This window comes from Jatropha curcas, chromosome 7 (assembly GCF_041381405.1).
Source record: "Jatropha curcas cultivar XTBG-Jc1 chromosome 7, XTBG_Jcur_1.0, whole genome shotgun sequence".
In the NCBI taxonomy this organism is placed as follows: Eukaryota; Viridiplantae; Streptophyta; class Magnoliopsida; order Malpighiales; family Euphorbiaceae; genus Jatropha; species Jatropha curcas.
Window position 1 is genome coordinate 16,638,345 of NC_143157.1, and position 26,859 is coordinate 16,665,203.

General features: G+C 38.3%; 1 protein-coding gene across 1 annotated transcript; it reads left to right on the forward strand.

Annotated features, from left to right (window-relative positions):
* Positions 1 to 3,891: 3,891 nt before the first annotated feature.
* On the forward strand, positions 3,892 to 5,656 carry LOC105628969 (uncharacterized). The gene has a single exon (XM_012210476.3). It carries the CDS (start codon positions 3,958 to 3,960, stop codon positions 5,353 to 5,355), a length of 1,398 nt encoding a protein of 465 aa, XP_012065866.2. The 5' UTR covers positions 3,892 to 3,957; the 3' UTR covers positions 5,356 to 5,656.
* The last annotated feature ends 21,203 nt before the right edge of the window (positions 5,657 to 26,859 follow it).

Genomic DNA, 26,859 nt, shown 5'->3' on the forward strand with positions numbered 1-26,859 from the left:
TTCGAAGATGTCTAAGAGTTTTTTTTAATTACAATTCCAAATTACTTGGCAAGAATATAGAAGAAGCCTTGCTAATACTCAAGGAAAATTGAAATGATGAAAGAGTGAGCAACTTAAAGATGCTTGGTGATAATTATATACGACAAAGAACTCTAAGAGCCTAAATTATACCAAAACAAATAGCACCATATGTATTCACAAGTACAATATGCACATCATTCCATTCATCATAATTCACACATCATTATTTTATTCATCATTACTCACATTACACATCTAATGAGCTTGATTAATTTACTTCTTTAATGAAGTGACAATTAATAATCCTTAAGCTTTGTTTTCTCTCCAAACAAAGCGAGAAGCACTCATTATTTTGTTCTTATATATATGTGATACACATATTTGACAAGCACCCAATTATTAATTTATACACCAATAACCTCAACTTCAATTTATTAAAATCATTCGTTTTTTTATATTTTCCTTTTCCATCTTTGCTTTATTTGGAATCAATCAGGAGTGCTAATGTAGAATGCTTGTAGTAAATGAATATGATGGTAGTGGTGGTATGCTAATTATATTGTATATTTACAAACAAACATAAAAATAAAATGATTATTACATTCCATAAATATTTTAAATTACATTTTATATTTATCAAATTGCTTAAAAAAGTGACAATTGACAATACTTAAGCTTGATTTTCTCTCCAAGCAAAGTGACAGGCATATGTGGTAGACATATACGAACATCAACTATTTATGTCATCTGTTATCTGATGATATATTCAGCGATAAGTTAAAATAATTATTCCACTTTCTTCATTTGAAAAACACAAGTTGTCACCAAAATCTTATTTTCTTTTTATGCATGAAACCGAGGGAATTAAGATTGTTAAAAAATGAATTTTCATTCCTAATACTATGTCACCATTTTTGTTTAAATTTTTTGTCCTAAAAATTTTCCTCGTTACTAAATAATGAAAAAAGTCAATTAAAATTAACAATACATTACACTTATAGAGAAATAAAATCATATCTCGAAACATTAGTCATATCTAAGGTTATAAAAATATTTATAGAAACCTTTCTCCCCACCCCCTAAAAAAAGAATTCATTAACAATATAATTTCTCTTCACGTGTACTAATTTAATTTCTCATTAGGAGCCACTTACACTAAAATAACTATTGAAAAGAAAAATAGATTTACTAATTTTTTTATAATAATATTCATTTTAAATTTAAATATGAACTTGAGAATTCATTTTTCATAAACAATTTCATACATTCTACCGGGTTTAGACTAAGTCCAACTCTACAGTTCCAAAAAATCTAAGAGTTTTTTAATTACAATTAATTCAAATTAGTAGGTAAGAATGTAGAAGAGATGTTGCCAATACTCAAAAGAAACCTGCAAAATTAAAATGACGAAAAAGTGAGCAACCTAAAGATGCTCGGTAACAATTATAGATGACAGAGAGTCCTAATAGCTTAAATTATACCATAACAAATAGCAAGACATGTATTCATAGTGATAAGTACAATATGCACATCATTCCATTCATCATAACTCACGTCATCATCTGTCCCTAGAACAAAATGAGAGATAGCTAACCAACTTCTATAAGAGACATAATCAACCGTGAAAGTTTTATATTTAATATTTAATTTACTTATTTTATAATTGTATTTATTTTATAGTTATATTCTATTATAGTTAGTTGTATTATAAGTGAAGTTGTGTTACATATTAAATTATATACTAATTACATCTACCTACTATGAAAGCAAAGAATTCCATTCATTTAATGAGCTTGATTAATTTATTTTCTTAAGGAAGTGAAAATTAAGAATCCTTAAGGTCAGTTTTCTCTCCAAACAAAGTGACAAACACTTATTAATTTCTTATATGTATGTGATAGACAAGCACCCAATTAGTTATAGCTAGACAAATAACCTCAACTTTAATCATTCACTTTTGTTTATGTTTTTTTTTTTTTTTTTTCCCTTTTTGCGTCATTTGGAATCAATCAGGAATGCTAATGCAAAATGCTTTGTAGTAAATGAATATGCAGTATATTTAATGAATAAAATTTTTATATTGACATTAAAAAATTTAAACATTATTATAATAATTTTTTAAAGAATTACTATATAATTATTTTATTTATATATTTTTTAGACAAATTAGCAACGTAGAATTTTTATTTTAAAAAATATTTAAAGGAAAAGAAAGAAGTACTTCAATGGATAAAAAACTATGCAAAAAAAGGTGGTAGGGATAGAGAGCGATCAGATTTATGGTTATAGTGGCTGAAGCGATGATGGTTATCAAGGGAATAGAAGTAAAGTAATGGTAACTTTGGCAAGGGAAGAACACTTCATATTATGATACCTACTGATAAAGAAGGAATAAATTAATTACAAGAAGAAATAGTAAAACTCAAGAAAATCAATTACAAATCATAATCTCGTACTCTTCAAAATAGTATAAACAAAAGCAAAGAAAGAAAGGAATACAAATAATGACAAGCTCCCATGACCCAACAACATAATACAACATATCTATAAAACCAAACCAATTATTGAAGAGTTTTTTCTTTTTAATTTGTTACTTTTTATCATTTTTTTCCCCAGCAAATAATCAGAAATACTCTCATTACAACAAAAAAAAAATATTTATTATTCATTGGTTAGGTGTATAAGTGAGTCCATATACCAAGAGTAGATAAGTCTCTGTCTGAATAGTATCTCTACTCTTGTGACTATTGGAAATCACAACCTTTTGTTTGCTCTTATTATTGGTCGAATTGAGCTAGTGTATTCTAGTGAATTTGAGATATACTGCGGCGAGGATGGTGTGCGTAAAAGGATAATTCTATTAACATAAAAATCTTTGCATTGGCTTTAAAAAATATCACAACGCCACCCGCAATTTAAAGTTTTTGTAGTACTCAGTAAAGAAATATAGCCATGGAAAATGTCAAAAGTAAAATTTCTTGTAAACATTGAGATTATATATAAGTGAGCTATACATTCTCCTAGCCACGGAACCAATTTTATCATCTTAGGAAATATTCAGCGAAATTTAAAAAAAAAAAAAATCATAGCACTTTCTTCATTCAAATACGTACGTCACTAAAAACTTATTTCCTTCTTTTTTTTTTTTTTTTCTATAAACAAAGGTTTAATCCCCTCGAACCCAAGAGCATAAAAAATTTTTTCCCTTCCAACAATAAATTAGCTCTTTTTATTTAAGTCTTCTCATTAGGAGCCATTTACATAAATTAAGTCTTCTTAATTATCCAGAAGGAGGAGAATTAGATGAGCACATGTGCATTTCTAACATAAGCAGCCATAAGTCATTGTTAAAGAAAGCATCCTACCCGAGCAAGGAAGCCAAGTGAATTTGAACTTTATTTCTATTACAGTAGCTGTGCTCTTGACTTTGTAAATGATCAGGATAATAACAACGACTAAGTCTTAACCTCAAACTTATTAGGATCGGCTATATAAATTTTATTGAAAAAAGAAATTCCTGAAATTATTGTCTTGTGGCCAGTGCGTCTATTAACTTGGACCCATTTCAAAAGCTGTCACGATCAAAACGGGTCATGTATGATATTTGTGAGATAACCTATTCCAGTTTGTACTTGTAGTTTGTGTTTCTCTTCCAATATATACTAAAAAAAAAAAAAAAAAAAAAACAATCTGTCATAATCAAGAATTAATTTTTATACTTACATTAAGATTTTTAAAAAAGAAAGAAAAAGAAGAATGCGAAAAAATAAACTGGGCCCAGCCAACCAACATCAGCAAGGCACCAGTGAAAGAAAAATAAATGTTTTTGTCTATTAATTTGCTCGTATATATAGCAGTGCCCAGTGTAGAGGCAATTCAAGCAAAGTAAATACCCAGCTCATTCTATTTTATCAAATTTCAGAGGAGAAAAAAAAAATGGCGCCAGTGATTCCAAGGTTTTGTGTCCTGAAATCAAACTTCGGTGGAAAGTATTTACGTTATGTTCGAGAAGAAAAACAGCACAGATACATTCGATGCGACAGGGAGGATATTTTGGATCCATTTTCCAAGTTCAAAGTGGAGAGAGCAAAGAGCAACAAAGATTTAGTCAACATAAGATGCTGTTACAGCAACAAATATTGGCGGCGTACCGAGACCGACGATTATATAGTTGCAGCAGCTGATGCGGTGGAAGAAGACACATCCAAGTGGTCATGCACACTGTTCAAGCCCCTTGCAAATGATGACATAACATTTCGTTTTCAGCACGTCCAAAATGGAAACAATGTATGCTACTTCCGATCTAATGATGTGTACGGAAGTTGCCTGATCGTCAGATTTCCGTTTGAGCAAACCGATGGAACTGATCTCTTCACAATCACTGATTGGGAATCTTTGGTGATACTGCCCAAACATGTGGCAATCAAGGGCGATAATGGGAAATACCTATTTTACCGTGGAGGTGGTGGTGACGATCACATGGAATTTGGAGCTACTGATATTGGCGATAACAGAGTTGGGGAGCAAATCTTCACCAATCCGGATGGAAGCATCCTTGTGAAGCACGATTCCAATGGAAAATTCTGGAGGGCTACCCCAAATTGGATATACCCAATTACAACTGATGCTTCCGACTCCGATCCAGCAGTATCGTTTTGGCCAATCAAACTTGAGGGCAATGCTATTGCCCTCCGTAGCAAGGGCAATGACAGATTTTTGCGTAGAACAGATTATGGTGGCACGGTGAATTGTCTCGCTGCAGCTTCTTGGGCCACGACGATTGACAGACAGAGTCACCTGGTGCTAGAAGAGCTTGTCAAAGTGAGGCAAATTTACGACGTGGAGTACCTGCTGGACGACGCCACAATTTATGATGAATCAATCCTGACATTGGCTCGTTCCTGTGTCTCTAACAGTACACAACAAACCCAACAAATAGAGGTGAAAATGTCATACACAGAAGCCTGGAAGTACGAATGGACTACTAGTACCTCAACCTCAGCTTCTATTAGTATGAAAGTCTCACTTGGGATTCCAAAGATTATGGATTCTTCCATTGAAGTGAACGAAAAATGGGAAAAGGAATACGAGTGGGGAACTACGATAGATGGATCACTCCAATTGACAAAAACAATCCCAGTTAGTGTGCCGCCAATGACAAAGACGACAGTTAGTCTTCTTGCAACACTTGGATCATGCAATGTTCCCTTCTCCTACACTCAACAAGACACCCTTACTGACGGCAATTTAGATGTTTCAGTCAAGCATGATGGTGTTTATAGTGGCGTCAATTGCTTCAAATTCCGAACTGAAACCTCAGAGGAAAAGTTATAAGCTTCCAGTTCCATTTACAAATCTGTGAATGCATGCACTTATCCCAAATAATTGTGTACGTAAGTCTGATGGTGTGTTTTTATTTTGCTTTATTTTTTTCCTTTTACAGGAAAAAAAAAAAAAAAATTGCTGGTTTGAGTCTAAGGTCTTGGATTTGAGTCTCTTTGACCATAAAATTTATTTTAATTTGATGAGTTAAAAGGAGAATACTCCTATTGTATGTTATCAATAATATTATTTCAGCCTACGCAGCATCTAATGAATAAAAAAACTAATAAATAAATAAAATTAATATTGTCAATTTGGTGTTAGATTTTACTAGAGAGATTGCATATATCATCAAACAAATCTAATAAAGACATATAGGACAAACAAGGATATCCACAATTCAATTCAAGAAAAAATAAAAAAAAAATCTAAATATTAAAAATATATTTTTATAAAAATTGTTTGTTTGCTTTGTGTGCGTGGCTCGTATACAACGTATAGACAAGTAATTTCCAAATGTCATAAGCATAAAACATGCAAGTCCCTATAGTCCTTTACAATTGAAGGCTTGTTTGATTTAGCGGTTTTTAGCCGCCGATACCAAATAGTTAGTGATTGATAATCGGTAGTTGATAAATATTAGCATGAAAATTTTGGTAGTAGTTTTTTTTAAAATGTAAAAATAACCATTATACATATAATTGTCTATGTATACATGTTAAAGCTAAAACAAGTAGAAAGTTTTAGACTTTCTCTTCTTTCAGATATCTTTTTTTCTTTTTTTAGAAATTTTTAGAATTTCATTTTATTTTTCTACTATATTTGTTTGGATGTTGAAGATATTTTCAAAGTTTATTCATAATTACTCTAATAGTTAGGTATATACTATTTTGAGTTTGAAATTTTTAAATTTCTTTTGTCTTATTTAACTATTAGTTTTAAGATAATAATTACAATTTTTTTTTTCTTCTATACATCTATATTTTATATATAATATAATTTATAATTTATACTTATCACGACCCGATTCCATGGGCGGGACCGGCACTAGGGCCCAGGTAAGCTTAAGGCCCCCGAGGCCCGTAGTAAGCCTGAAACACTAAAAATTTACTATATCAATATAATATTAAACATTCAGCCCATGTTTATAGGAAAATAAATCTCAAGATTTTATTAAATCTCGGCCCAAATTTATCAGCTACAACATTCCACAGTTTGGGCCCAATTAACAATACACTACATTTTTAATATGGGCTCACATAACTATATTGTCTATGTTAATACACGACTAATTGTATACAAATTCTACAACCGCGGAGTCACTAACTAATAGATATACATAGATTTTTATACATCTAGATACATAGCAAAATATTTATTGGTCTAGGAAAATTTTCTTTCTAGCTCTGCGACGAAGGAACATAGCTTAATCGAATTAAAGAGAAACTTACTTCCTGAAAAATTAAACAAGATATGTGAGCTTTCTAAGGAGTAACTATTATTGCACAACACACACATTCACACAAATGTGTAAATATATATCAATCTAGTCATCCGACTAGTTATATGCTCACGCAGCCAGTCACACAAATGGCATGTCACCAGCACTCACAAATGTGAACCCCTCCCCCGAATATCATAGCATACGAATGCATGTGACTAAGGAAGAAATGCACGTGAATGTATGAGTCGCCACCTTGTTTAATTATTTTAGGGTAAACTAGGAAAAAACCCTAAGTGACTCTAATTTTAATTAACCTAATTACTAGATTAATTAACCCAAAGTTCAAGGCATAGCCTACGAACCCGAGGCGGATCCCGAGACCATGTCATGTTGATAAACTAACCAAATGAATGAATGCTTTGCAAGGAAGATGAAGTAATTGGACCAATGAAAAATGTTTATGTGATTTCGACTTACCGCTCGGGGTTAAATCCCAAACGTGCCTACGTACTTCCGTTTGAATGGAAGATCAAAGTCAACGTAGTTCGATAGGCCTCTTTTAGAGGGCTTTGAATGGGTATGCTTTATGCATGGGTGTGTGTATGCTTTGTGCATTTTGTTTAGGCATTTTGCCAAAGATTGATTAATTCGATTTAGGCATTTGATGCCAAAAATGTTGATTTTAATGGCTTTTAGCCAAAAGATTAACTTAGGCAATTGTTGCCAAAAATTGATGTGATTTAGGCGATTGTCGCCAAAATACTTGATTTTAAGGCTTTTAGCCAAAAGATTGATTAATTTGAAGGCTTTTAGCCAAAAAAAGGTTGATTTAGGCAATCTGTTTGCCAAAAGATGATTATTTAGGCGATTGTCGCCAAAATTTATTATTCGAAGGCTTTTAGCCAAACAAGTTGATTAATTTAAGGCATTTTGCCAAAGAATTGATTTAAGTGATTTATTTTGCCAGAAAGTGATTATTTGAAGGCTTTTTAGCCAAAAAGATTTAAGCGATTTGTCGCTAAGAAAAGATTAATCTACTTATAGGCAATTTGTTTACCAAAAGTGGTTGATTGACTTGCAATGTGGGCAATTTATTGTCGGATTTAAGCTTAACACCACGATTATTGATTAACCGGGCGTTTAGCCTAAATTTATTTAATTGAGGCAGTTTATTTGCCTAATGATTGACGTGAATGCATTTATGCAGTTGTAGAATTATTAGGAGTAGAAAAGAAGCATGCATGAAGTGTTAAAATTAAATAGGCAGAGTTTAGTTCATGTACCTAATTTAATCGTCGACCGCTTCTTAACTCCAGGTTAAGCTCCTCGTTAAGGGAATATTAATTAATTTGATTTTAATGACCACTTAACAAAGCAAAGAAAGCAATAAAGCTAAACTAAAATGCAGAAAAGCAGTAAAGAATCGCAAGGAGCGTAGGGGAGAAGGAGCGTCCGTCAACACAGACTAAGTGAGTTGAAAGGTCACACCTGGCCTGTATTTATAGGCGAAACGGACTGTTTCGGCGGCCTGGGCCACCGAGGATCACGGAACTGGTCCCGGAATATTTTTTGGAGGTCCGGAACTTTCGGAAAAACCTCCGGAACAAAAAATAGCAGAACCACCGAGCCCGGTGGTTCTGCTATTTTTTGTTCCGGAGGTTTTTCCGAAAGTTCCGGACCTCCAAAAAATATTCCGGGACCAGTTCCGTGATCCTCGTAATTTTTCGGACGTTTCAAGTACCATATTGGCACATTTTCGATGAACTTCCAAAATGGCCTTTGGTCCGGCCGGACTGTTTGCAGTCCGGGAAAACTGGCTCTTTGAGTCTCAAAATTTGGATATTCACAGTTGCCCCCCACCGGCAACCATAAAAATGATTTATGGGAGTCGGTGGTTGTCTGAAACGCAAATTTTGGAGGCAAAAATCGGACGCGTCCAGAAGACCTGCCTTTTGGCTATTTGCTTATAAATAGCTTGAACTTCTCATTTCATTCATTCTATACTCTCCAAAACAAAAGAGCTCTCCCAAATTCTCTCATCTTCCTCAAAGCTTCAAGGCTTCTTCTATGGCTTCCTCAGATTTTAGCGACGAGAATTTTTTGGGGTCTCTGAAGATTTCTCTCGATGAGGTCGATCTTATGGCAGACGCTGATACTCACGCTTCCATGACCGGCATCTTCGCCCAGGTAGGCTCCCTTTCACTTTTGTTTGCATAATATTTATTATTTGGGCCTTAGGCCAAATTGTGAGATTTTTGGACCTTAGGCTGAATTGTGATTTTTGGGCCTTAGACCAAATTGTGATTTTTGGGCCTTAGGCCAAATTGTGAATTTTGGGCCTTAGGCCAAATTGTGATTTTTGGGCCTTAGGCCAAATTGTGATTTTTGAAAAATTTCCTGTGCTTACTGTTTTTATTAGTATGCATGCTAGGGTAGAACTAAGACATTACCCTTATTAAGGAACCGAGGAGTAACTCTTAGGTTGATTTACCTTTTAGGATTCCCGTATTAAATTGGATGTGGGTAAGAGCTCTGTGGCTGAAGTCCCGCTCGAAATATTTGATCAAAACAACCCGGTTGGTGTGATTATCCGCCCGTCTTATCTGGGCTATTTGAGACATCTTGACATGGGTCAGAGCAACTACAAGGAGTTATTATGTGCCTTGGCCGAGAGATGGTGGGACACCACCAATACTTTCCACTTCTCTTGGGGCGAGTTGACACTGACCCCTGTGGACTTCTCGGTGATCACCGGGATCCCTTTCGGCATTCGACCGATCGAGCTATATTATGACTGGAGGACTGAGATCTCCCCCGACCGGATGGTGGAGCTGATTGGGATAGACCTGCCACAGATTGCCGAGTCAGGCTCTGCTACCCCTACTTTGAGCGTTTCCAAACGCTGGTTATCCCTCCAGGCCCCTGACATCTATACTAGATACAGGCGGGGAGAGCTAACAGCTACTCAAGTGGCTAGATTCACCTTGTTGCTACTGTTTGCTTCGACCTTCTGGTCCAACAGGAAAGAGAAGTTTAACCCCTATATCTTGAAGAGTTTGGAAAATCTGGCCCATTTGGAGGAGTATGACTGGACCGGTGCTATTCTGAGCCGCATGTACGACGATATGTGCAACCTGAGTCGAGGTCACTGCAAACTCAGCGGGACCTACTATTTCTTGGAGGTAATATAAAGAAAATTTTTCTTTTCTGTGTTTTTCTGTTCGTCTTGATTTTCTTTTTCACTGGTTTTATTTTTTTTTTGTTTCGCAGACTTGGGCATTTGAGTACTTTCCTTATACTCGCCCAGAGCTGCTTCAGACTGATCTCGGATCAGGGCTGGTGCCTTTGGCTTGGAGATGGTACAAATCAAACCTTCATACCGTTCGGCGCAAGAAATCGCTGAAGGAGCTGAGAACCTTTTTCGATACTTGTCCTCTGGAGCAGGTATGTGCTTAGTGATTCTTAGATATGTTAAATAAAAAAGATTTATTAACATATTTGCATCTTTTATAGGCTGAAGTGGGGCCAATGACTGCCCGTCTACAGAGCTGGATTCAGGCCGACCCTGCTTTCCAGCGGTCAGATACCTTGTCTCAGCGGAGGGTGGTCCTGTCGCACCCCACCCTGCGGTGATATTATTTGGGCGAGAGAGTTGACATTCAGATAAGAGGCTGCCGTACTGTTCCTTATTCCCCTCCTGAGGACATGCGAGCAGGTAGGCAGATGACGCTCACTGCTGCTCATACTGAGGGTATTCCACATGTGGAGCTCTTTTAGGGAGGAGATTACGATGAGTTCTGCGGAATCTCTTTGATGCTGCCCATTGGATCTCGACTTGATGGTTTGCAGGGGCCGGTTCCTTCTCAGCCACTTGGCACCCGTTCTTCTCGGGCTTCGGGTCCCTCTACTAGGACTCCAAGGAGGAGGCCCATGACCGATCCCACTTCTTCCACTCCGGTTGGGGGTCCGTCGCAAGCCGGGCCTAGCCGATCGACAGGTCCTTCCAGGGCTCCCCAGGCTATTTTGGAGGCTTCCGGGCCGCTTCACCCAGACCTGGCCAATTTACGTCTACCATACAGCATTTCTTACTTTGTTCCTAACAGCCCTCCAGCTCTTCGAGAAGTCTCCCTGGAGAGTGTGGATCGCCTGACTCTTCCTTCCGAGGACATCACTGAGGTAAAGCCTGACACATCTCTCACAAAAATGATTCATAAGAGATTTGATATTGACTTGTATTTTCCTTTCTATGATTTCCAGGTTCCTGTCGGACTGGTCAATCAGATGATGGAGCTGGTTCTCGAGATGCAGCAAGAACTAGCTGCGGCTTGGACTCAGATAGCCTTTGATGATCAGAGGAGGAGGAGGCCCCGCCGCTAATAGTTGCTAGATTTTCCAGCTTTCCTTTGTTTCTCTCTTACTGTATTTTCTATACTGAACTTTATTTGTACCTGCACTTCGGTTAGTACTGAAAATATGTATGCATGGTTATCAAATATGAAAGAAAATAGGATTTTATTTCCGCCCATTTTATGGAAAATATATACATTTTTTTTTTTAGAAAAGAACATTTTTTCTTTTTTTTTTTTTTTGCACTGGAAATTATATACATATATATATGTATGTAAAAACAATTTTTTAATTTTTTTTAATAAACAAAAAGAGGAAAAAAAAAGAAATAAAATAAACAAAAAAAACAATGAATCCCTTCTACAACCATAGCATGCACAGCTGGACTAGGAGTCTCTCCAAAATTGAAAAGATCAATTTGGGGAGGTATGGTTTTTCTCCTGTTATTACTCTTAGGGGACGCTGAAGCCCATGTTTTCCGGTTTGGGGCCATGATGGAGGAGATGTGCCCTCTTTTTGAGGACTTTTGTGCTATTATAGGGTGTGACCTCAATGCCCCTTTGGTCAAGCATGAGGTAAAAATCGGGTATGTTAGGTCATTTGAAACCCTGTTTCAGTTCAGCCGACCCCAAGCTAGGGCTATGATCGTTGATGACCAGAAAGCAATCTTGCTGCCCCTGATTGACGAATTCTTAGAGGCTTGTCCAAACGACCCAGACCGGATGAGGCTGAGGATACGGGCCTTGGTTTTCTGTTTATTGGCTGGCTTCTTGTTTAACCAGGACCCAGGCTTTGGGGATTTGCGCCTTTGCCCCATGGTTCGACAAATGGAGGATATGGGCTGCATTGGCGGCATTGTGCTGGCAAATGGAGGGTTCGATGACTGGACAGTCTCTCCCATCATTCTCCAGGTATTTCCCCTTGTTATCTTTCCTCATTTTATTCTCTTTTTTTTATTTACCTTATTCCCTTGTAATAAAAAGGATCCATTACTCAGGTTTGGTTGAAGGACCACCTTCAAGTGGTTGCTACTCCTACTCTCTTGCCCTATAGCCCCACTCAATATCGTATGCGGAGGATCCTGATCACACACCCATCTACTGATGATTGGACTTCATGGCTGATTGAGTTGGGTCCAAATGAGATACTGTGGTTCATCTCCTGGTACAACATTACCCGCTTTATCCAGGTTAGCTTTCGCCATACCCGGGTTTACCTTCTAGGCCTTACACACTGTACTTCGTACTGTGCTTCGCACGTCTTGAGGCAGATGGGGATAGATCAAACTGTTCCGGTTATGGATGACATTTCAGCTGATTCAGCCATTACCCCGGGCGTTACCCGAGCCGTCCTTAGGGCTTGGGTTAGAGATCATCGTATGGTTAGGCCTTTACCTAATCCCGCCGGTGTTCAGACTTCTCCTGAGTATCGGGCTTAGTTCATTACTGCTGTCTGGCCGATTGAGAGACCAAGGAGGACTGCACTGCTGAGTGTACTCGAAGGTTGGGTTCAGGCTGACGCTGATGAAGAGGTCAGGATCGGTGAGGAGATTGTGATGGCCCCTCGGACAGGCAAGATTGGACAGAGTTTAACTGCTGGAGATGACTCAGAGGATGTTGCTCCACGGAGGAGGCGGGACACCTAGACTCCTATAGGCTTTTGGACTTTTTTTTGTTTTTTTGTGTTGGCTTTGGATTTTGGATGTTTTGCCTTTTTGGCTTTTTTATTTGAGACTCTGGTTTAGACTTTATTATTTATTGGACTTTTGCTTTCCGCCCGACTTTGGGCTGCTATTGGAATGAGGTTTGACTTTTTAGCTTAAATTGAGAATATCACTTAGCTTTCCAAGCATTTTCCAACTTTATTTATTTCAAGCTCTAATTTTTGCCTAAGCTGCCCTTTCGGGTTTTCAACTTAGCGAGCTACCCATTTTTGCCTCAGCCGCCCTTTTTAGGTTTTCAGCTTAGCGGGCCCCGACTTTTGCCTAAGCCGCCCTTTCGGGTTTTCGACTTAGCGGGTTTTTCTTTTTTTTTCTTTTCTTTTTTTTTCCTTTTTTATTTGGCAAAGAAGAATGAAATTATGAAATGATTTTTTTTTTATTAATGTTTAGACTGCGCCCAATGAGGGCTGCCTACATATCTCCGATATATAATTTCTTTTTTTTCTTCGAGGAGAATCAGGTCTAATGTAGCTCTTTTTACATTATGCAAATGATTACAATTACACAAAATATCTTTTTAACTGATCCAAATTACATGGATTTGTGAATTCCAAACCATCCAAATCAGTCAAAATAACGGCTCCGCCAGACAGTATCCTCTTCAACACATAGGGTCCAGCCCAATGAGGACGAAACTTCCCACGTGGGTCTATGATTGGCTGTCTAATTTCCTTCAGGACCAAACAACCTTCTTCCAGTTTTCGGTCTTTAACCATCTTATTAAAATGCCGCGCCCTTCTTCTTTGATACACTTGAGTTTGGTGGATTGCTTGGTGGATTGCTCGCAGTCGCTTTTCATCCATACCCAAGAGTTGCAAATGATAATTCTCAACCCAATCTGCTTCGCTGATCTGGCTTTCCCGGATAATCCTCGCCGACTGAACTTCCAGCTCAATAGGCAATACTGCTTCCATACCATATACTAAGGAATACGGGGTTGCCCCAGTAGGCGTTCTGATTGAGGTCCTGTATCCCCATAAGGCATTTGGTAATTGTTCGTGCCAAGCTCTATGCTTCTGAACCGTCTTCTGCAAAATGACTTTTATAGCCTTGTTTGCAGCCTCTACTGCCCCATTTGTTTGTGGACGATAGGGTGAGGACTTGTGATGTTGGATCTTCTTTTGCTTCAGCAGGTCAGAAAATTCACTTTGAAAGTGGGACCCGTTATCAGTAATAATCTCGAATGGCGTTCCGTACCGATAAAGGATGTTAGTACGAACGAACTGTGCTGCCTTCTTGGCATTCAAGACCGAATAGGAAGCTGCCTCAATCCACTTAGTGAAATAATCAACAGCGACCAGGATAAATTGATGACCATTGGAAGCCTTTGGGTGGATTTTTCTGATCACGTCTATGCCCCAAGTTGCGAAAGGCCATGGTGATGTAATAGGATTCAAATTGACCGGAGGCCGTCTTTGCAGCTTAGCAAAAATTTGACACTCATGGCACTTCTGCGCGTGCCTGACGCAATCTGAATTCATGGTTGACCAGTAATAACCCAGGTTCACGATTTTCCGAGCCAAGGCTATCCCGTGCATGTGTGGACCGGACTCCCCGTTATGTAAGGAATCCATAATGGTTTGAGCTTCCCCCTCATCAACGCACCTTAGGTGCAGGCCATTCCAACTTCTTTTATACAGAATTCCCCCAGTGAGGAAATATCCAGATGCTAACTGTCTCAATGTCCGTTGATCAGTTTTGTTGGATCCCTCCGGGTAGGCTTCATTCTGAAGATAATTTTGTATATCCCAAAACCACGGCTTGTCATCGACTAGATTCATGACATGTGCTGGCTGTTTCTGGAGCCGAACTGTCAGAGGTCGAATGACTTGGTCTCGCCCTACATTAACCATGGAGGCCAAGGTAGCCAGAGCATCGGCAAACTGATTTTTGGCTCGCGGCAGGTAGTGGAAAGATAACTCCTCAAACTGCTGAGCCAATTCATCCAAGCGTTGTAGGTAAGGAACCAAACGCTCTTCCTTAATTTTCCATTTCCTTAGAGCTTGAGAAACTATCAGATTGGAATCCCCGAAAACTTTGAGGATCTTTATTCCTTTTTCCAGGGCTGCTTCTAACCCCTTTATGCAAGCTTCATACTCGGCTTCATTGTTGGTGCAGTGAAAATCTAATTTAACTGCGATTAGGACCTATTCTCCACAAGGAGTTTTGAATACGACCCCAACCCCATTTCCATGGTAGTTTGAAGCTCCATCGAAGTACATTTCCCAGACTTCACTTTCCAAGCTCAACAAGTCTTCATCAGGAAATTCTACCTCCGGCATTTGGTCTTCGATCGGTAATTCCGCTAACTGATCAGCTAAGGCTCCGCCCTTCACTGCCTTCCATTGTACAAATTTTAAATCATAAGCCGCGAGCACCGACACCCACTTCGCCATCTTACAGTCAAGAACCGGCCTCTCCATAAGGAGTTTCAAGGGGTTCGATTCAGAAATGACATATGTGGTGTAAGACGAGAGGTAGTGCTGCAGCTTTGTACAAGCCCAGACTAGAGCCAAACACAACTTCTCGATCTTATTGTATTTTAGCTCATACTCCAGCATCCTCTTGCTAAGGTAATACACGTCATTTTCTATTCTTGTATCTTCTGCTTGTTGAGCTAGCATTGCACCCATCGCTTCTTCCGTCACTGACAGGTACAATAGCAAAGGCTTTCCTAGCCTTGGTAGCTGTAAAACTGGCGGGGATAGTAGATATTGCTTGACTTGGTCGAAAGCTTTCTGACAATCCTCGTTCCATTTGACTGCTACTCCTTTCCTGAGTAATTTGAAAATCGGACCACAAGTATCGGCCAACTGATTGATGAACCGGCTGATGTACTGTAGCCTTCCCAGGAAACCCCGAACTTCTTTTTCTGTCTTTGGTGCTGGCATTTCCAGAATAGCTTTGGCTTTCGAAGGGTCAATCTCTATGCCCTTCCGACTGACCGTATGCCCCAGAAATACGCTGGATGCAGCTCCAAACAGACATTTTGCCGGGTTGAGCTTCAAGTTGTACTTTCGAAGTCTAAGGAAGAACTTCTCAAGTGCTGTTCTGTGTTCTTCAGTTGTTTTTGATTTAACAACCATATCGTCCACGTACACTTCTACTTCTTTGTGAATCATGTCATGGAAGATAGTTGTTGCCATCCTTTGATAGGTTGCCCCGGCATTTTTGAGCCCAAAAGGCATAACCCTGTAGCAGTAGGTTCCCCACTCTGTGATGAATGTCGTTTTCTCTCTGTCTGGCAAATGCATCATTATTTGATTGTATCCGACAGCAAGATCGGTCAAGGAGACCATCTCGTGTCCAGTCATTCGATCCACCAACAAGTCAATATGTGGCAGAGGAAAATCGTCCTTCGGACATGCTTTATTCAAATCCCGATAATCCACACACATTCTGACTTTGCCATCTTTCTTCGGCATCGGCACAATGTTTGCTAACCACGTCGGGTAGGCAATGGGTTTTATGAACTTGTTTTCCAATTGCTTGGCAACTTCCTCCTTGATTTTCAAGGACCATTCTATTTTTAGTCTCCTTAGCTTCTGCTTCACTGGCTTAGCCTCAGGGTATACTGGAATCTTGTGCACCACTATCGCTGGGTCAATTCCCGTGATGTCACTTGCCTTCCACATGAAGCAATCAGCAAATTTCTTCAAACATTCACTGACCTGTTCCCTGTTCACACAGTCATATGTAATGTATGTATGTTCATTTTCTTCTTTGCCAATTATTATTTTTTCTTTTTCATTTTTTATTTCGTTTACTTCTTTTTCATTTTTGCTTGGAAATGCTTGGAAAGATAGACATACGGGGTAGTCAATAATTTGCAAGCCTTTATTGATTATGACAGAATCGTCTTCAAAAATTACATCAAATTTGAAATCTGGATCCCCTAGATCCGACACATACGACTCAGAACTAGACTCTGACTCGGTTTCAGACTCGGGGTCAGACTCAGACTCAATACAGGACTTGATTACAAAGTTAGGTACTAGGTTTGACTCCGGAGGGGGTTTATCAGCAGTGCGCTCCTCCTTGGCGTACCAGTTGTTGAGAGGTCCTTCATTCGCTTGATCAGGTTGAGCAGGTCTTGATTCCCATCATCTCCTGTGATAACCGCAACCTCATCAAAGAGACTAGGCTGCATGAAGTCTTTTGTTTCCAGTTCGGTTATTATTTCGGGCTTGTTGCCCCAGACATCTGAGAATATCTCTAACCCAGGTAGCATCTTCTTAGCAGTTGGGCAGCAAAATGGTTCCCGGAAGCCACAGTAAGGAACTGCTTCTCCCGGTTTGCAGAAGTAACTGTTCAAAGTCAAAAGGTAAGGCCGCATCTGTACTCTCTCCTTCCTTCCCCTTCTGGTTCTCTTAGCACGGTCTTCATCAGTGCGCTCATAACCCAGTCCAAAGGTCCCTTCATTCACCGGACACTCCCAGGCTTGCAGTTTGGGGTATATTTTCCCAGATCTGGCCATAACTATTCCTGGCAAATAGGACATCTTAAGCATCAAAGGCACTATGCAATTTATTTGTATCGTCCTGAAATCAAAGAGAATTCGAGAGTTTGCAGTCTTTCCTTCTATGAACTGCACAGTGTCATATTGAAATCTCGAGAGGGGTAAGTTGGCAGTTTCAGGGTTGACCTCAAAGAGAGGCTGACCCTTTGTTTTCTTAAGCTGGCTGTAGTCATCTCCCTGAATGGTGATAACTTTGTCCTCATAGGGGAACTTGACCTTTTGGTGCAAGGACGAGGGTACTGCCTTAGTGTGGTGTATCCATGGTCGTCCCAGAAGCAGGTTGAAGCTAGTCGGTACGTCAATTACCTGAAACGGGACTTCCATCACAGCTGGCCCAACCGTTAACTTCAACGTAGCAACCCCCAACACTTCCCTCCGGGTGCTGTCATATGCTTTTACTGTCTGGTCCGATGGAGTGAAATTTGTTTCTTCCAACCCTAGACAGCTGGCTACTCTTAGTGGGCAGACGTTCAGTGCTGACCCATTATCAATGAGAACCATGGGCACAGTTTTGTCTCTGGTCTGGATAGTGACATAGAGGGCATTGTTATGACTGCCTTCCTCCTTGGGCAAGTCATCATCAGAGAACCCGATGCTTTGCATTTTAGATGATTGGGTGAGGGTGGATACGAGCACTTCAGGGCTAACCTCCACCGATGTCTGAAGTTGGCTCAAAGCCTTGCAAAGAGCTTGGCGATGAGGAAAGGATGATGCCAAAAGTTCCCAGATTGACACCCTAGCTTGTGTCTTTTTTAGTTGTGAAAGTATCGGGTCCTCCTTTGGCTCCTCTGCCCCCTGGTAGGGCTTATTTTGGATTTTATCTAGGACCAATGGTTCATATTGCCTTCCGCTCCTAGTGATGGCGTCGACTTCTTCAGTTAGGTCATTCAGATCCAGGACACAGATGTTATTCATTTCTAGGAACAGTTCGAAAGGATCGATCAGTTCCTGGTCAGCCATTATAGCATTTACCCCGTGATTTGGTAAGGGGTTAGTGCTAACATTAGGCTTGCTTCTGGGAATAATTGAACCGTTATCCACCAGATCCTGGATGCGGTTCTTGAGCGTCCAGCATGCTTCAGTCTTATGCCCATATCCCTGATAGTACTCACAGTATTCATCAGCCCTGTAGTTCCTTGGTAACGGATTGGGAGGTGGCCTTGCTTCCAAAGGCTTGATGTAGTTGGCTTTGACAGCCTCTCAGAATACCACAATGATTGGCATCCCGAGATCAGTATAAGTTCTTCTGGACTGATTGCCATTTCTCATATTCCCCACACGTAAAGGGTTGGTGGGGGTGATGCTTCCCACCTCGTGGACTTTGCCAGGTTGGCTAGGTTTCTTATATTTGGAGGTTCCTGAGTCTTCTTTCAGTTGCCCCATTTGAATCAGATCTTCTACTTTCGTAGCAGTGGCAATGAGCGATTGAAACGTTGGTAGATACTGGGTTCGTAGTTGTTGCTGGTAGACGGGCTGCAGGTTCTTTATTATTATGTCTACCTGTTCTTGTTCTGAAGGCCGGTTAATCATTTGGGCGGCCTTGGCCCTCCACCTCGTAAGGAACGAGGAAAAGGGTTCATTGTTTTTCTGTTTGGTGGTTTCTAGTTCTCTTCGAGTAACATCCACCTCCATATTATAGTGGTATTGGGAATTAAATGCATTGCAAATGTCTTCCCAGGTCTTCATCTTAGACCGATCCAGGCTAACAAACCATCTTAATGCAGCACCGGTGAGAGATTGTTGGAACAACTGAGCAAGGAGCTCGCTACTCAATCCAAACGGGTTAAGGGCACCCACATACATTTTCAAATGAGTTTTAGGACAAGTAGTTCCATGAAATTTGTCCATGTTGGGCATCTTGAATTTTGTGGGCAGTCTTGCTTCAGGGAACAAGGACAAGGAGTCCATGTTCACCACTTCCTTGTGGGTTTTGAGAGCAGTGACAGACCTTTCCAGCAGCTCTAGTTTTTCTCTAATTCTCTGCGCTTCCAGCTCAAAAGCAGTTTTGGAGGGCACATCATCCAAGTTTAGGGTAGGGTTTGTTGGTTCAGCAGCAGCACCCTGATTGGAGGCAGCAGGTCCATTTCCCCTGGCCGAAGGCCCATTTCCATTATCATTGCCCAGCTCAGCTATCAGGGCAGTCCTTTGGGCAGCCAATGGCTCATTCATTCTGGCCTCCATTCTGGCCTCCAGTTGTTCGATGAGGGTTTGGATATCAGCAAGTGATGCCATTGATGCAGGTGGGGTTATTGGAGTTGCAGGTGAGACTGGTGTAGCTGGTGAAGCTGGTGAAGCTGGCGATAGCACCGTAGGGTGTGATTGGCACTTGGGTAGACACTCGGATTGTGGGTACCTGTAAGGATAAGGGTAGTTGGATTAGGTACTGCGGTCGGTGTATCAGGGTAATTGATGTGAGGTAGATCGACTCTTTGTCCAACTGTGCATGACTAAGAAAAGGGTCCTTTGTGTTCCTCTTAATGTGATGATATGTCATGAATGCGCACAACATCACGTCATAATCTCTTCATGATATGATTCATATCATTGGGTGCATACAGTCCTAAGGGATAGGTTCTATAGGCTATGACGCAAATAGAGAATCGGTTTATTAAGGGACCCTTGAACCTTGAGCATGGATATACCTAACCACATGTGAAACAAAGAGTTTCGCGTGGGTCCAACGGTACGCATACTCATGGGCCATCCCCAAAAAGATTAAGGATGGTTTGCGGTAACAGGGAGGACGCTTTGGCTGTCCGTCGACATAATCAATGAGACCTACCGATCAACGCTACTTGCTATCCAGACTCAGAAGTTTGAACAGAGAGAGAAGAAATTCATTTGAAATTCATTTTTTATGCAATGGAGAAAAAGATTCTCAATCGTGCAAATAAATCAACAAATTAAAAATGTTTTAATTTAGTTGTACAATCAAGTTCAAATTCTCCTTATCCGGTATTCTTAAAGAAAGAATACTATTTTTTTTTTTGTTGGTGTACCCTACAAAACAAAGCATAGTAAATAATACCCTAAAGAAGGGCAGGTTAGTTTATACAACAATTGTAGTCCACTTTCATGCAAAAAGATTACATAATAGTCCCCAGCAGAGTCGCCAAACTATGAACCCTTCCCCCGAATATCATAGCATACGAATGCATGTGACTAAGGAAGAAATGCACGTGAATGTATGAGTCGCCACCTTGTTTAATTATTTTAGGGTAAACTAGGAAAAAACCCTAAGTGACTCCAATTTTAATTAACCTAATTACTAGATTAATTAACCCAAAGTTTAAGGCATAGCCTACGAACCCGAGGCGGATCCCGAGACCATGTCATGTTGATAAACTAACCAAATGAATGAATGCTTTGCAAGGAAGATGAAGTAATTGGACTAATGAAAAATGTTTATGTGATTTCGACTTGCCGCTCGGGGTTAAATCCCAAACGTGCCTACGTACTTCCGTTTGAATGGAAGATCAAAGTCAACGTAGTTCGATAGGCCTCTTTTAGAGGGCTTTGAATGGGTATGCTTTATGCATGGGTGTGTGTATGCTTTGTGCATTTTGTTTAGGCATTTTGCCAAAGATTGATTGATTCGATTTAGGCATTTGATGCCAAAAATGTTGATTTTAATGGCTTTTAGCCAAAAGATTAACTTAGGCAATTGTTGCCAAAAATTGATGTGATTTAGGCGATTGTCGCCAAAATACTTGATTTTAAGGCTTTTAGCCAAAAGATTGATTAATTTGAAGGCTTTTAGCCAAAAAAAGGTTGATTTAGGCAATCCGTTTGCCAAAAGATGATTATTTAGGCGATTGTCGCCAAAATTTATTATTCGAAGGCTTTTAGCCAAACAAGTTGATTAATTTAAGGCATTTTGCCAAAGAATTGTTTTAAGCGATTTATTTTGCCAGAAAGTGATTATTTGAAGGCTTTTTAGCAAAAAAGATTTAAGCGATTTGTCGCTAAGAAAAGATTAATCTACTTATAGGCAATTTGTTTACCAAAAGTGATTGATTGACTTGCAATGTGGGCAATTTATTGCCGGGAAAACGTGTTTAATTAAGGCCTTTTAGCCACAATTATTGATTAATTGGACTTAAGCCGAATTTGTTAGAAATAAAGGCAATTTCACCATAGTTATTGATTAACTAGGCTTTTTTAGCCAATATTGTCGGATTTAAGCTTAACACCACGATTATTGATTAACCGGGCGTTTAGCCTAAGTTTATTTAATTGAGGCAGTTTATTTGCCTAATGATTGACGTGAATGCATTTATGCAGTTGTAAAATTATTAGGAGTAGAAAAGAAGCATGCATGAAGTGCTAAAATTAAATAGGCAGAGTTTAGTTCATGTACCTGATTTAATCGTCGACCGCTTCTTAACTCCAGGTTAAGCTCCTTGTTAAGGGAATATTAATTAATTTGATTTTAATGACCACTTAACAAAGCAAAGAAAGCAATAAAGCTAAACTAAAATGCAGAAAAGCAGTAAAGAATCGCAAGGAGCGTAGGGGAGAAGGAGCGTCCGTCAACACAGACTGAGTGAGTTGAAAGGTCACACCGGGCCTGTATTTATAGGCGAAACGAACTGTTTCAGCGGCCTGGGCCGCCGGGTTGGGCGGCCTGGGTGGCCGGGCCGCCGGGGCCGGTGATCTGGGCCGCCGGAGCCACCGAGGCCGGTGGTTCTGCTATTTTTTATTCCGGAGGTTTTTACGGAAGTTTCGGACCTCCAAAAAATATTCCGGGACCAGTTCCGTGATCCTCGTAATTTTCCAGACGTTTCAAGTACCATATTGGCACACTTTCGGTGAACTTCCAAAATGGCCTTTGGTCCGGCCGGACTGTTTGCAGTCCGGAAAAACTGGCTCTTTGAGCCTCAAAATTTGGGTATTCACAACAAACAATATCACCTTCAAATAATCACATCACGTGGAAATTAGTCAGTGGAGTCACCGAACCCCCGATGAGCCGTCCTCCCACATGGCTCATCCTCTCACATTTTCACCAGGGAGCCGATCCCCCATACTGGCCGACCGGTCTAATCCTCACTTGACCAGCCCTCTCATTGTTTTTCTATCCTCTTTTTTCTTTTTCATACCAACAGGAGGCAACCCGGTCGTCTCCATCAAATCTAGATCATCAGGCGCTCACAACAGGAGGCCACCCTACGGGCTGCGATCAAATCTAGATTATCCGGTGCGCCCAATAAAGAAGCCAACCTGTGGTTAACAATAACGGTAACGGTAGGTGCACACGGGGGCGCCGATCTCCCATTTACCAGGCTATCAGAAACAGAATCAGGATCCGTATAACAGAAACAGTCTCACAAACCCATGGTGACCCACTTCATCCCAACTCCACACAAACAAAGCATAGCATTATCACAACACAATTAATCAAACATTGCAATTAAATGCAGACATATTGATCAGTTACATATTGGAATGCAATGTACAATTAAACATCCATTCTCAAATGCAATTAAATAATTAAATAAATAATATTAACAATAACAACAACGATAAAATAAATAATAATAATAATAATAATAATAATAATAATAATAATAATAATAATAATAATAATAATAATAATAATAATAAACAATGATAATGATAAGGTAATTAAAGCACTTTATTTATTATGTATCAAATTGTAGAAATTATCTAATAAGCTTATTTGTTATGTTATTAATTAAAATTTGTCTAAGTTCTATCGAAATTTCGACAGCATCTCCCTTAAAAATAGGACTATCTACCTGTTTAAATATCACAATGATATTATATATTAATCAATCAATGCACACAGCCCATCCGTCGGGCGATCAAACAGTTAAATTTCCCTTCCTCCATCCAAATAATAATGTCAACATTCAACTATTAATTCACAACTTATAATAAACTTCAAACATATCCCAATAATATTATTGAACATTCTTTGCTTCACATAAATATAATCAGCGTCTTTAGCTAATTGACAAATAAATGAAATCTTTCATACATATACATATAAACAGAAGTTATACCATTAAGTTAATTAGCTTCAAACTATTATAAAACTCCTTATTAAACCTTTATTTCATCATCCTTACTTAAGGTATAAACAACATCTTTAAACATTTACTAAAATTCTAAACTAGCCACTAAGAACCAATGCTTCAATTAAATTACAACTTCATAAATCCTTCTACTAGGTAACCCAACTCACAACTTGAACGTATAACTAAGGCTTCCTAAAATTCCTTCATCTTGCCACGAAAATACAATTTCTAGATTATAGTAGATTATGTTTACCATCGAATCGTTACCTAACAAGATTGAAGCTATTGAGCATTAACCAATGGTATCCATCACAAAAATATTGAGAATATATCCATTCCTATGTTAGTTCATATAAAAATGGCAACGATTACCTGCAATAGCTACTCCCCACCAAATGCAATAGTTCTCCTTAACTTAGACTTATACATATATGCACAAATTTCACTCATTTCCCATCAAAACTTAGATTCTTAACATCCTATAATCCATATCAAGCAACGGTTTATAGAAATAATGAGAAATAGCTGCTGCCATTTTAAAATTGCTCTAATTTATTATATAGAATATGCAGCAAACACATTAGCCTACACATTTTTTAAAAATTTCAGTCTGCAGCTCATTTGGAATGATAAAAATTTAAGATTTCCTTCCTATCATAGTGAAAACTCAAGCAAATAACCATTAAACTACTGCCATCTTTAAGGGATTATCAATTCCTCTAACAAATTGTGTAATGAACCCTCTATACTACTTATTAACGTCTAGCAAACTTAGTTCATAACTTTAGTTTGTAGTTTAATTCAAGATTTCTATTTTTTTTTTTTTTGTATAAACAGTACCTGAAAACTCTAACTACAAAGATCTTGAAATTTATGCAATTTAATTTGCAAAAGAGTGAGGAGGGAGGATAATCGGCTTACCTTGTTGGCGATAGTCGCCGGAGTTGCTCGGAGAGAAGGACGAAGACGCTATCTCGATCGGGCTGAAGTCCCAGCCTCGCAGTGATTTTTGCGCTCACCAGAAGCGGAAACGGAGAGAAGGGAAAGGAAGGCCGGGTTGCTGTGGCAAGGAGTCGACGGCGAGGAGGCGCTGGTCTCAGGCGGTCGGAAAAACGAGAGGAGGAGAGGGGAGGGGTGAGGTCGACGCTGCTGGAAGAAGAAGAAAAGAAAAGAAAAAAAGAAAAGAAAAGAAAGGAGAATTCTAAAGCTTCTAGACCATTCCGGTTCGATTCGAACCGGTTTGGTCTAATTCTATGATTTGACTCAATTTGCTTGGTTTTCGAGTTTTTCGCTTGGTTTTTGAAAAATCGAATTGGTTTACGGGTCCAGTTTAGCAATAATAAAATACTAGCTGGTATAATTTCATTGGTTGAAATAAAAAATTTAGTTTTTAAATGAAAATTCTACGAAATTAAATTTTCGAGTCGTTTCAATACTATATACAAATATGGGAATAGGGAAGAATAATGGGATTTTCGATAACGTCCTTAATAAAATTTGAATAGCCTATAATAACCTTAGTCGTGATCAATTAAAAAATTATATTTTATTAGTTGATTGAATATAAGTTATTAAAATTATTTTTTGAATAAATACATATAGAAAAATAAGCATTTCAAAATTTTAAGTTTTATCTTTTTTAAATTTATTTTTAATAAAAAAATATGATAATGACATTTGGAAATTTTTAAATTTATTTTTTAAATATTTGATTCTATTTTATTATAATTCAAAATGTTTTATTTAGGAGAGAGAATATATATATATATATATATATATATATATATATATATATATATATATATATATTTTTTTTTTTTTTATAATATCAAATTTTTTCTTTATGTTTGTATAATTTGATTGGATATATTTTTAAAAAATAAATTTTCAAATAGCATCTACATAATTAACCTTTCAGAATTTTTAAATTTTTACTTTTAAATTTATTTTTAATAAAATGAACAGTTGAAAATTTTAATTTCAAAAATATATATAATATTTTATTGTTATATCTATATGTATTGAAACGTATTTATTAAGTGATATTATAGAGGCTTAATTATAAATTTAGTGCCAGATGCTTTAAAAATTTCTATTTAATTATCTTAACGAAAAATATTTGTAATCAAGTTTCTGAATCGATAAATATTTTTTTAATCAAGTGTCTCCATCTTACATGGCTTGCTAAAAAAACGAATAAGACTTGTGGAACTCACTTAATGTTCAAAAAATTTACTGTGTAGGACAATTAGTGGCTTGTCAAATTTGACATGTCAAACATGTCTAGGGTAAAAATCCAAGGATAAAATTGCCCTTACTCTTGTATACACCCGACTTCTCCTTCAACTTCTTAGTCCTCTCCCCTCTATCGTCATCTCCACCATTCCACCTATCATTCACGCCGTCCTCAACTCTTTCTTTACGCTGCTTTGATGATGAATATTCCTCTATGTACTCCCCATTTCCAGAGCCAAACGACTCTCTATTTCCAAAAAAGGAAATTAGTGATTTAACTATTTACAGACCCCTCCAAATAAGATGTAGCCTCTATTATCGTTCTCTGTGACTGTGATTAAGCACACAGAAGAGAAGACTATGTCTCCTTTGAATCTCATTTCGCTGAAAAGGACAAACCAAACAATGAAAAGGACAAACCAAACAATAAAAAGGAAGGATAACAAAACAAAATAAACACATTTTCCATTCTGAAACTAAACAAATAAAAGATTAAAAAAGAAAGAGAAAGAAAGAAATACTATCGTTCATTTATATCTTCTTCTAGATCTGATTTCCCTCCATTGAATTCTTCTTTGTTCTTTATGTGCCTCTGAAAACTATCGAACCCTAACAGAAATATAAAAATATTTATATTCGAACATGAGAAGATTAGGAAACGAATTTGATTTTTCTTACCTTTCAGGAATTGAAATCTGAGTCACGGAAATTGCGAGCAATTTTGGAGTTTCTCCGATCATGGCCAACGTCAACGCGCTTATCGTGATTTCATTGTTCTTCGTAATCTCTCTGATAAGCTTTATGAGAAGCGCAAGAATGCAGCTCTCGAGGTTTATTTGTCTTTCCAAGTTGAAGAAGTCGAGTGTGTAACAAGAGTAATTAAGGGCAATTTTGTTCCTGGATTTTTACCCTAAACCTATTTGACATGTGAAATTTGACGTATCAAGCCACAAATCGTCCTACAAAGCAAATTTTTGAACATTAAGTGGGTCTCATAAGTCTTATTTGTGTTTTCAGCGAGCCACATAGGATAGAAACACCTGATTAAAAAAAATTATTGGTTCAGAATCTTGATTGCAAACATTTTGAAATATAAATTTTTTAAGAGTTCAGAGACTAAATTTATAGTTGAGCCTATTGTAGAATTGATATACAGTTATGATGAATTTTAGATAAATGACGATATAAATTGAACTGAGGTGTGTAT

Excerpts from the sequence above, each read along its gene's own strand:
- LOC105628969 (XM_012210476.3), top strand. The coding sequence starts at position 3,958 with ATGGCGCCAGTGATTCCAAGGTTTTGTGTCCTGAAATCAAACTTCGGT.